This window comes from Lepidochelys kempii, chromosome 12 (genome assembly GCF_965140265.1).
Source record: "Lepidochelys kempii isolate rLepKem1 chromosome 12, rLepKem1.hap2, whole genome shotgun sequence".
In the NCBI taxonomy this organism is placed as follows: Eukaryota; Metazoa; Chordata; order Testudines; family Cheloniidae; genus Lepidochelys; species Lepidochelys kempii.
Window position 1 is genome coordinate 40,981,030 of NC_133267.1, and position 12,224 is coordinate 40,993,253.

General features: G+C 49.7%; 1 protein-coding gene across 1 annotated transcript; it reads right to left on the reverse strand.

The window, feature by feature from the left end:
- Positions 1–604: 604 nt before the first annotated feature.
- NQO1 (NAD(P)H quinone dehydrogenase 1) lies at positions 605–10,387 on the reverse strand. The gene is given in 4 exon segments (XM_073308433.1): positions 605–1,316; positions 2,820–2,972; positions 3,040–3,179; positions 10,351–10,387. Coding segments are annotated over 4 exon segments (639 nt in total). The 3' UTR covers positions 605–1,007.
- Positions 10,388–12,224: the final 1,837 nt, after the last annotated feature.

Below are 12,224 nucleotides of genomic sequence, written 5' to 3' on the forward strand. Positions count from 1 at the left end.
CAGTGATGCTGTTCCTGCAGCAGGGCTACACTCGGCAGCCAATGTAGAAGGAACAGTAGAGATGGCTGTGGCTTTTCTCTGCTCTTTGGAATGGTGGACCCAAGACAAATCAGGGAGGTCTCTAAACCCAATGGAAACCTTCCTTGCAAGTAGCAGGATCATAAATTTAGACAGCAGAGCAGGGACTTCCCTCCAAAACAAACAAGGGGCGTTTCTAAAAGGGTGGGGGAGAGCGAGCCACCGAGGGAAGGGGAAATGTGAGGGCCAGGGCCTTGGGGAAAGGGCCTCAGGGAAGGGGCATGGCTAGGGTGTTTGGTTTTGTGGGATTAGAAAGTGGGCAACACTAGACACTTGAGGGGAAGGCTCTGAGTTACTACAGAGAATTCTTTCCCAGGTGTCTAGCTGGTGGGTCTCACGCCCATGCTCAGGTCTAACGAATCACCGTATCTGCATTGGGAAGGAATTTCCCCCCAGGTCAGATTGGTAGAGACCTCGGGGGCGGGTGCAATAACTCAGTGCAGGGGTTGTCCAGGCCTGAAGGTCACCCCTGAACACAAGGACACAGATATATAAAATAAGCAGTTCCAATAGGAAACCTCTTTATTTAGAATCATTGTGTTATACATGAACAGAGAGCTTACATTGTACGATACCAAGACCACCAGGGTAGTGAACAGCAAGCACCATGTAATAATAGGGAGGCAAGATTCCCAACTCATCCCACTCTCAGATGCTATTGGAACCCAGTAGGTTAATTACCGCTACCTGACTGGAGGAGGTATGGCACTGACGCCTCCCTGAGTCAAGGGGAGATAGGAGTAGCCTGCAAGAGGCACCAACGCCCCCATGAGGAAGAGGTGGGAAGAGAAGAAATGCTCTCCTCGCCCTACGAAAGAGCAGAAAGGCATTTGAAAGTAGGGTAAAGCCAAGAGACCTGCCACCATGGCAGAGCCACACAGTGATAGAGACCAGAGAGGAGCCCACTGGGCCTTGTGTTGCAGAGGAAGCTATTTCTTCTGGGCTTTGACCTGGCTGTCAGGTGGGATGGCTTTCCACAGGTGCTGCCCCACACTCAGCCCATATTTCTGAGCTTTCTGGCGGTCCTGCACCTCCTGTTTCAGCACAAAGCCCCCTACGTAGCTCAGATCAAAGTTGATGTCTGGAACAAAACTGATAGGTTTCTCTTCCCAGATAGCTTCCAGTCGCTTCTTCCAGTCCTCCAGGATCTGCAAACGGGCATCCTCAGGAGCGTGACTAATGCTGTAGGCGATTTGGGGCTCCTAGACTTGCAAGCCACAGAAATGGAGCAGGCCACTCTAGAATGAGAAAACACAGGAAAGCTCTAAGACTGCCAAGGCTTTTATTTGGGCAGGACAGGCCGCCTTCAGTTCAAGGCTATTACAACTACTGGAGAAGGCCGAGAACCAAGAGTAACAGCACATACTGGTACCCTCAGGGTTTCTGGTTTGCTGTGAAAATCTAATTCCTCAAGTTATGTCTTGTTCTATGGGTTTAGCTGTACAGCAGGAGGGGTGACTTGCATCCCCTTGTGCTGCAGGAATTTTGGCCTGGAGTTTTATAGATTCCAAGACCAGAAGGGACAATTGTGATCATCCAGTCTGACCTCTGCTGTAGCATAGGCTGCAGAACTTCCCAGAACACAGCTTCTAGAAAGAGATCCAATCTTCATTTAAAAGTTGCCCATGATAGAGAATCCACCAAAACCCTTGGTTCGTCCCATGGTTAATTACTCTGTTTCCCCTCTCGTTTTGTCAAGCTTCCAGCCACAGGATCTTGTTCTACCTTTGTCTGCTAGATTGAGCAGCCCATTATTAAATATTTGTTCCCTTGGAGGAACTTAGAGCACACTCATCAAGTCACCCCTTATCCGTCTCTTTGTTACACTACACAGATTCAGCTCCTTGAGCCTATCACTACATGGTTAGAAAACCTGCCTTATAACCAATCTCGTGGCTCTTCTCTCAAATTTACAACATCCTTCTGGACTTGTGGGCACCAGCACTGGACACAGGATTCCAGCAGAGGTTGCACCAGCGCCCAATGCAGAGGTAAAGTGACCTGACTGCTCCTACGTGAGATTCCCCTGCTCATGTATCCCCATCAGTGTTTCACTGAAAGCTCATGTGCAGCTGAGTAGCCCCCAAACTCTTCCCAGGCTCCAGTCCTCCAGCCTGTAAGCAACGCTGACATTCTTTGGGCCTAACTGCACCCCTTTATGTTACCCATACTAAAACTCACAGTGTTTGCTTGGGCCCAGTTGAATGGGACTCTTTAGTTTGACTGTTTCTCTTCAGTTCCCATCTGTGCTTCAAACAGGCAAGCAATACCTGCCAGCAACCCTGAGCTTTCCTCACCCCCTGTGCACGCAGGTTGGACCTGACCCCAGTTTCCCAAACTAGCACTGTGCCAGGGGCTGAGCAGGGGGGTCCTGGCACAGCAACCGAGGGATAGAGCCCTGCGTTACAGTGGAGTCAACCTAGATGTAGAGAAATGGCTTTGGGCCTCAAACCGCCAAGCCTACCCCATATCTAGTCTCTTTTCCATCTGGCTGAGCCTATCCATCTCCACCGAAGCCTTGCCCTGGGGAGTGCCACAAGCCAGTGTTCAGTTCTATTACCCACACCACAGGCGGATACGCATATACGTGCTAGCTTCACCCTCTGGGGCAGGAGAGACAGATCCTTCCCTTTACAGGGACACTATCACCTCTCCCACTTTCCAGAATAGTGTCCGGTAATGATTATGCTTCTCTTTCAACCCAGGACTTTCCCCTTTCCTCTGGCAGGGAGAGATGGTACCTGGAATATCAGAAGGTCTGCAGCTTCAAGCTTCTGTTCTGCTACAATGTCGCTGCTCAGCCAACCTTCTGCCCATGCCAAGGCTGTCTCAGGACCATACTTGAAGTTCTTGGGGTCTTTTGACTTACCTGAGATAGGAGACAGAGGTCAGTACTAAGAACAAAGATGGGAAATGCTGAACTTTAAGGGGAGTAGTGATGTTCAGTACCAGTGATGGCACAGGGTTAAATTTAATCTTGTATAGGTCAGAAATGGTGACACTCCAGCCTCTCTTCTGCAGCACACCCACAGCAGCATCTTTCATGGCATGATTGAAGGAGTTCTTCTCCTCGTGTGCCAACACAATCAGGGCCTTTCTTCCTGCAAAGCACATCAGCAAGCTAGAGCCCTTTCCTCCTTTGTGGGAGAAAGGGACACCCAAGAGACCAATCATAAAACTGAGCAGCTTTTCTATGACTTGCCTTTGGGGTGACCAAGAACTGACTCTTTAGAACAAGGGGACTGACTATTCTGTGCACTTTCATAAACCCGCAGGTGTCACTCAAAGCATTGCAAAGTGTTGTGTGATTAGTATGTGGGACTCCCCTACTGTTCCTAAAAACTGTGCACAGATCCTAGCTGATGCAACAGTCCGTTCAGCAATTGGCAGGGGTGGGGGCTGTGTACAAGCCTCCCTCCATGCACCCTCCCAGACACATGCTCCTAGTACATGCTGTACTCCAGACTCAGCAACAAATCTGAATCGAGGCAGGAGGGATTTGGGGGCAAAGGGGAGGACAAAGTATATCCCATAAAACCCTGTCTAGCAAAACTTCATACATCAGCCCAACTTGCCACCACCTCTCCTGGTCAGCCAGGGATCAAGCTGTCATGGACAGTGGTCCTCAGAGGACAGTACTGTGATACCAGACCCTTGGCCCAAACCTCATGTTACAGTCTGTAAATATGAAATTTATTTGCATTACTGTGTCCTCAAGGAGCCCAATGTGCTAGGTACTGCACTACCAGAGCAAAAAAGATGGTCCTTGTGCCAAAGACCTCCCAAGCCAAGTAGAAGACAAGAGACCGACCGACAGGGGAGCATGAGAATCAAGGAGATAACGTTGGCTGGCACAACAGGTGATGGCCCCAGCAGCCCAGGGTTCCATATGCACCCCAGGAAAGGTGGGTTCTGAAGGAGGACACTGCTGTGTGGATGTTCATGCGAAGCACCTCTCGTGCGAGCCTGTAGGTGCCGGTTTGAAAATGTAACTGGGCACTGGAGGCTGGCACCACTGGCTGATTGATCGAGGCAGAAGTCGGCCTTTCCATACTGACTGAAAGGTGACAGGTTGGGTGGTGGCAGGCCATGAAGGGCCTTGGAAGGAAAGACAAGTAGCCTGATAAAGAGGAATCAGTGGAGGGATACAAAGAGGGATGGTGCCGTAATCCTTATGAGAGCCCGGACAAGAGTTTTAGCTGTGTGGATGGATCGGAAAGGGGCTCTTAGATGTTACACACAAAGAATTGGGAAGATTTACTCAGCCTGAGTGACGGGCAGGGAGGTAGTAGTGTCCAGAGAGACCAAGAAAGGAAGTAGCAGTGAGAGCAAGATGAAGAGCTCTGGTTTAGCCATGTTGAGCTAGAACAAACAGCTAAAAGAAAAGGAGTACTTGTGGCACCTTAGAGACTAACCAATTTATTAGAGCATAAGCTTTCGTGAGCTACAGCTCACTTCATCAGATGCATATCGTGGAAACTGCAGCAGACTTTATATATACACAGAGAATATGAACCAATACCTCCTCCCACCCCACTGTCCTGCTGGTAATAGCTTATCTAAAGTGATCATCAGGTGGGCCATGCTGGAAATGTCATGAAGGTTATGACTTGTCTGTGACTTTCCCTACAACCTATCCTTTGGAAAAACATCCAATCTCAATTGGAAAAACTGCCAGTTATGGAGAAACCACCATGACGAAGGTTAAGATTTTGTTGCTATTATTTTTAGGAAAAGTTGCGTACAGGTCACGGGCAATAAACAAAAATTCACAGAAGGTTATGACTTGTCTGTGACTTTTACTACAAATAACCAGCACTGGGGGGAGGGAGAAGGACTGACAGCTCCAGCTCCAGCTCCCACTCCCAGCACCAATGACAGCAGCTTACAGCTCCAGGGCCCCCTCCAGCATGGGGCTGAAGCGGAAAATGTCACAAAGGTCTCTGAAAGGCACAGAATCCGTGACCTCCATGACAAAAATCTTATCCTGAACCATGACCCTTGAGAAGTTCCTCCAAGAATAGTTACTCTCACTGTTACAAGTTTACACCTTTTATTTCCAGTCTGTATTGTCTAGCTTCAACTTCCAGCATGAGCTGAATTGTGTTAGACCTTTCTCTGCTAGATAGAAGATCCCATTTTTCAATATTTTTCCACCATGTAGCGGACAATACGCTACAGACAAATCAAGTCAGCCCTTAACCTTCTCTTTGTTAAACTAAGTAGATTGTGCTCTTTGAGTCTGTTCCTATGAGGCAGGTTTTCTAATCCTTTAATCTTTCTCATGGATCTTCTCTGATCCCTGTCCCATTTATCAACGTCCTTCTTGACTTGTGGACACCAGAACTGGATGCATTATTCCAGCAGCGGTCGCACCAGTGCCAAATACAGAGGTAAAATAACCTCTCTACTCAGACTCAAGATTCCACTGTTTATGCATCCCAGGATCGCATTAGCACTTTTGGCCACAGCATCACAGTGGGTGCTCATGTTCAACGGATTATCCATCACGATTAAGGCTGCGAGTCTGTCACAGAGGTCATGGATTCTGTGACCTCCATGACTTCTGAAGTGCCCAGTGCGCCTGGCTCAAGGGCAGCGAGGGCAGCCCTTGCACCAGGTGCACTGGCCGCTGCTGGGGCAGTCTCGGGCCATTGCACCCTACACCCCTCCAGCAGCAGAGTTGGGGTGTGGGAGGGTGCAGGGGGTTGGGGCATGGGAGGGGATGAGGTGGGCTCTGGGTGGCACTTATTTGGGGGGCTCCCCAGAAGTGGTGACATCCCCCTTGCTCAGCTGCCAGGTGGAGGTGTGGCCAGGCAGCTCTGTGAGCTGTGACTAAAATGTAGCCTTAATCATGATCCCCAAATCTCTTTGGGTCACTGCCTCCCAGGATAGTTTCTCCCATCCTGTAAGTGTGGCCTGCATTCTTTGTTCCTAGATATATACATTCAGCCATATTAAAATGCATCTTGTTTGCTTGTATCAATCTATCCAAATCATTCGGTCAGTGACCTGTCTTCATTATTTACCACTCTCCCAATTTTTGGCAGATCTGCAAACTTTTACTGATTGATTTTATGTTTTTTCCCAGGTCATTAATAAAAATGTTAAATAGCACAGGTCCAAGAACTGATCTTTGTGAGACACTCCACCCAGAAAGGTTTTCACTCGATGATTCCCCATTTACAAATACATTGAGATCTATCAGTTAGCCAGCGTTTAATCCAGTTAGTGTGCCGTATTGGTTTTTCTGTTTCTAGTTTGTTTGTAAGGCTGCTTGTCTTGAGGGAAAGAGTGAGAGGTTAGGGAGAACAATGAGGTCAGCGCGAGAGGGCGCGCAAGTATGATAAGGAGATGGATGACTGGGGCAAGCGGAGGAGAGCAAACAAGTGTGTGTGCATGTGACAGGAGGAGGCGAGAACTGCAGGGGAATGCAAGCCAATGGGAGGGAGAAAGACATCTTGTGTCTTGTCAACTTTCTTTTGGAGGAAATCTGCGAGATCCTGTGCAGAGAGAGAAGTGGAGACAGGAGACGAGGGTTTGAGGAGTGAATCAAAGGGGGCAAACATGCAGCTGAGATTGCAGGCCTGGAGTTCAGCCAACTAGAGAAGTGGGGTTGTTTAGCAAGGAAGATGGCAGAAGTGAGGGAAGAGATCATGAATTTGTAAAGGAGGAAGTCGGCCTGGTCAGGGGATTTCTGCTGGAGATACTCCACAGCAAGAGTGAAGGCAGCTGATGTTGGAGATGAGCCAAGGCTCCTCTGGCCCCCTGCCCTGGAGCCGCTCAGCTCAACCCCACCATGACCTGGGCACTGTCTGCACAGCAGTCTGCAGCACCAGTCCACTCCCCATTCCCTGCCTGGTCCTAACCACCCCCACTCCTGGGTCCACCCCTACAGGGGAGGGCCTAATTTTCAGGCTCCTAGCATGGGACAGCCACAGAAGGTAGCAGCTTGGGTAGGGGGCTTCCCAGGCAGCAGGGCCCATAGCAGCCAGTACTGGCTGGTGCCACCAGGAACAGCCCTGTGCCATTCAGTGTCTGAGCTATAACCATGAGTTCCCTGACCTGGGTAGGGACGAGCTGGGAAGGGGAGAACTTCCCCAGAGCCTGTTAGGGGGCTCTTCCTTTCCCCCACCATGGGCAGCCCCACCTGCCTCTTTCCCTATGGGGCAGCCACCACCCCACAGGAAAGAAACCAGGAGAGCTCCCAAAATCTGCTACCCTCAGGAATCTACCACCCTGGGCAACTACCAGAGTTGCCAATTGCCAGCATGACCTGTGCGTGCGAGGGGAGGAGATGGGGGTGGGTGCTTGGTGGAGACCAAGTCAACTGATCAGCCCCTTTGGTGAGCAGTTGAAGCAGGGGATATAACTTGCCCTTGGCAGTGGGACTGACTTCTCTGTATTTGGGAGACAAGTGCAAAGGTGCTGCCCAACTGTGGGGAACCTCTCAACTGCTTCTACGTTATAGTTTTGAACCCTCTCTAACAAAACTCATTCCCCTGTCCACCAAGCCCAGCCTCTGGTCTCTAGACCCCAGACACAGCTACTTCAGCCCTGCTCTGCTCAGATTTGTTTGATATTGATTCCAGAGCATGAAGGGAGGGTCCTGGATTAGTGAGATACTCGCCTTGTGATCAATTTATGGATCTGGACTATAGATGTCTGTAATGGGCTGAGAGAAACCACAGCTGTTTCACTATGACTCTGCACCCAGGGGTCAGGATACTGTGTCACAGCCAGGGCCATGGAAAACATAAGAACGGCCACATTGGGTCAGACCAAAGGTCCATCTAGCCCAGTATCCTGTCTGCTGACAGTGGCCAATGCCAGGTGCCCCAGAGGGAATGAGCAGAACAGGTCATCATCAAGTGATTCATCCCCTGTCGCCCATTCCCAGCTTCTGGCACACACAGATGAGGGACACCATCCCTGCCGTCCTGGCTAACAACCATTGATGGACCTATCCGCCATGAATTTATCTTGTTCTTTTTTGAACCCTGTTATAGTCTTGGCCTTTACAACATCCTCTGGCAAGGAGTTCCACAGGTTGACTGTGGGTTGTGTGAAGAAATACTTCCTTTTGTTTGTTCTTGTGTTATGAGAAGGAGTAAATGAAGAGCTAGGTATTATTGTATTATGCTAACGGCCCAGCTTGGAAGAAAAGTGCACCTTACTCTCCAGTAAGGAATAACTGTGTATCCTTTATTTCAAAGTCACCACCTCCATTAAAAAAAAAAAGACAAGGAAAAAGACAAGAACATGCGCCCTTGTCATCGAGAGCAGACCTGATACCAGACACCAGCCCGGGTGTTACAGGATGAGATGCACAATCAGTGGGCCTTGAGCTGTTCAATGACTGGAAATAGCCCCGAACCCACTGTTCACAGCGGGGGGGGGGAGGCAGCGGCCCCCCCAGTACCCCTGCCCCATACGCTGGGGGCGGTTGGGTTTTGGCAACGCCGCGCCAGGTGCCCGCCCAGCCCAAGCCGCTCAGGGTCCCTGCGGGGCTTGCCGTGTCCTGGGGCCAGCGCTCCCCGGCCCACTTCAACACACTTTGCCCGGGTACTGTGCGGGCCGGAGCCCGGGCAGGGCAGAGCGAGGCGGTGCGCAACGCAGGGGGGCTCCGGGGCGGGCAGGGCAGGGAAGGGAGCGGGGACAGGACAGGACCTGACCCGGGTGCCCTGGGCTGGGCAGACATGCGGCTGCGAAGAGCCGGCGCCGGAGTGCCCAGAGCAGCCATTTACGTGGGGAGTGGCCCGGACAGACATGCACCCGCCTGGCCCCAGTGCAGCAAAGCCGCGGGCTGGGCTGGGCCGGCCGCAGCTTCCCGCTCCCTCGCTCACCTGCCATAGCAGCTGGCGATCCAGACTTGGGGCCGCAGCACGAACAGGTGGGGCGCCCCTCATTAGCGCTTATAATGGCCCCGGCCTCCCCCCCCGAGCCCTGTCGTGAGCGTAAAAAGGTCATGCGGACTATTGTACGCGTTGCTGTTTATGCTGTTCTTAATCACTGTCTTAGGGGAAAGCTTTTTGAAGATTGTGAGGGCTGTGTCATAGATGTGCCAGGCCAGTGGCACCATGACTGTGTGACTTGGACTTCGGTGGATATAAACTGCCAGCTCCGGGGCCTGTGTGCTGAGCTGTGTTTGGAAAGCTTATTAAACGCTGTGATTGCCATAGGTTATGCTATGCAATGTCTGTGCCTCACCCAAGAACATTTAGCGCAAGGGGTGACCTTGATAAATGCTGTGCAATTCAGTGGAGACCCTGACCATGTTTTAAAGAAAATGGCCAAACTGGAAGATGCCTACTTAGAGCGTTATATTGACCGTCTGGTCCGCACAAAAAGTTACAGAACCCTGCTTCAGAAAAAGCTCTTTGTAAGAAATCTAAAAAGATGAAGTAAGAAAATGGTGAGGGGCCAAACATGCGATATTAAACTTGGTAGCTGTAAATTTAAAAAAAACAATCTATTGAAAAGGGCTTTGTGACTCTCTGTGTTTCTGTTAAAAGGTCTCTGGCCCTTAAGGGAGCTTAAAGGTTTTTTTTTTTCTTTCTTTAATGGAGCATCTTGGTTTGTTTTCAAGGAGCTGTATGTCTTTTAAATAAAAAAAAAATTGTTTGTGAGAACCTAGCTCTTGTGTCTTTTGTGTAAGAGAGACCCATTGACAGCAAAAAAGCTGAAATGTATGTTGTGGGAGGGGAAAAATATCCTAAAAATGTGTTTACAATAAAACAAACAGGGATGGTTCAGATGTGTGGTTGAGTACAATAGAGCTGACTTATTCTGTTGAACTGAATGGGTTTAACCCCCGCCCTCGTGAATAGCCAGGGTGACTGCGATTACTCACCCTTGTTGTCATTAGAGGACTGTCAGGTGTGAGTGGCTGTTTTGAAAATATGCCCCTCAGCTGCCCTTGCTTCCACTGAAAGGGGCCCCCAAGTCTCCAGCAAGGAACTAGCTGGCTCTGAACTATTTTCTGTCCTTTGGCCTTAAACTCCAGGGAAATCTCACAGCAACAGCACTGTCCCGTGCCTCCCCGTTCTCTTTTATGGAGCTGGCTGATTGTCCCCTGTGATGGGGAATTGTGAGTAGAGGGAAGCCAGGCAAGCTATGAAGTTGTCAGAACTCCACACTGAACAACATGGGTATAGCTCCATCGGATAACAGCAGCAAACAAAAGATTTTGCCCTGTGGCTGCTCAAGTGCAGAGAAATAGGTGTGACCGTTGAGCATGTGCTGAGGTTATAAAGGGCATGGCAGGGTTACCTCTGAGAACACTCACTTCCTCCACCACAATTCCCATCCTCGACACAATGCTGGAGAGGAACTAATGTCCTCCAGGGGGCAAAGAGACTTGGGACATCTTGCTTTCCTTTTGAGGAGAGCTCAGTTTCTTAGCCCAGGCTCTGTCTGGAGGCACTATTCACAGCAGCATGGTCATTAAGAAGTGGAGCTAGATGTCACACATCAATTCAGCGTTCCCCAGTGCCAACAATTAGCAGCCTCTTTTTTATGTTGTTGCGTCAGTGGAATGTTGGGATTAGGCAGAAAGATTCCAGAGCCCCTTAGAGACGACCGTAAACCTATGGCAGAGCGATCACGAGCAGCCTACGCCCGCTCTGCAGGCTGGTGTTCCCAGGCAGTGTCCCTTCTGTTTTTGTTTCATTGGTGCAGTTCAGTTCTTATCTCGGGCTTGTTTGGGATGATCACTATGCAGCTTTGTAATGCTGCAATGATTGAATGGTGAATTATGTTTTTCGGTGTATATTGAGCACATGGCCATCAAGAGATTTAAACTGAATTTTCTCTTTCTGGACAGTCTAGTCCAGTCCTGTAGATGTAACTGTTTTCATCATCAAGTGACTTGCTCTCAGGCAGCTCTAGTGACATGTGGTGCAACGATGCTGTCATTAAGTGGGGCTGCAAACCTCACCTACGCGTTAATGGTAAGGATGACTGCCTCCTGCCCAAACTAAAAGTAAGGTTGGGAAGTGGACTACATACTAAAAATTAAGGTGGCCGTGGACCACACGGTAGCACTCCAGAGACTGCAGTCAACCACCTCTAGCTTCTCTCAGCAGGAGACCAGCATTACTGAGCACCAGACTCGAAATAATGGAGAGGAATCTGAAAATCAGATCAGCCATCAACTCAGGATGCTGCGGAGGGTCAGCTGGACTTCAAGAAAGCTTTGCTGATTGTGGACGGTATCCAGAGCAATAATTAGAGAGAGAAACAAAAGGAAGGAGTCCAACAGAGTCCACCTGTTACCGCAGTACTTAGTCCGGCAAAATAAGGAGCATTAACAAGTGAATTAAGTGCCAGGCAGGCCTCTGAGCAAAGCCAGACACCCAGGTGCAAACTTCATTCATGGGACAGCATCCCCAAAGTTCTATGGGCACATTCACTTCACTCACGACAATGAGCCCAGTGTCTGTGGGGACTGTAGGAGTTTGCTTCCTTAGATACCAGCCACCTAGGGAACCTCCTCTGGTGGACGGCCCTCAGCACCTGATATACCGATGGAAACAACAGCTTCTCTGGACTCTGGATTACTGATTAACTCAGCAAGTCTAATTCAGCATCTGTCATCACGGTCTGCATTTGCAAAGTTGCACTATTGCGAGAGCAAGGAATTGTCGTGTTGACTCTAATTCAGTTTGCAAGTGTGTTCTGTACATACCAAATACCTCTGGAACGACATGCCGGCATCGAACTTGGTGACAAACAAGTTGGCTTGATGGAAGATTCCTCCATCAGCCTGTGAAGGAAACAGCTGGAGCCTTATGCTAACTGCTTAGCTAATGTCTTACAGGATACAGGCCTATACGTTCCTTTGTGTCAGTGCTAAGACGCCAGCTCTATGAGCTACACGCTCACCTTTGCTGGGGTAATTGCTAACGAGCCCCATCACAACTGGTACAGGGTGGTGGTTGATTACTTGGGGCCAGTCTCAGGCTCTTGATACGGAGGGTCAGTGACAAGATGGACTGGTTTGGGTTGTGTAGTTATAACTGCAGCACAGGGATGCTCTGGTGTCTGATATAAATATGCTGTGGGCCTCATGGTTGCATATTGACCTGACTCATCACCTGCCTAATTTAGTTTGGAAATCCATAATAATTAAGGCGACCTTTATG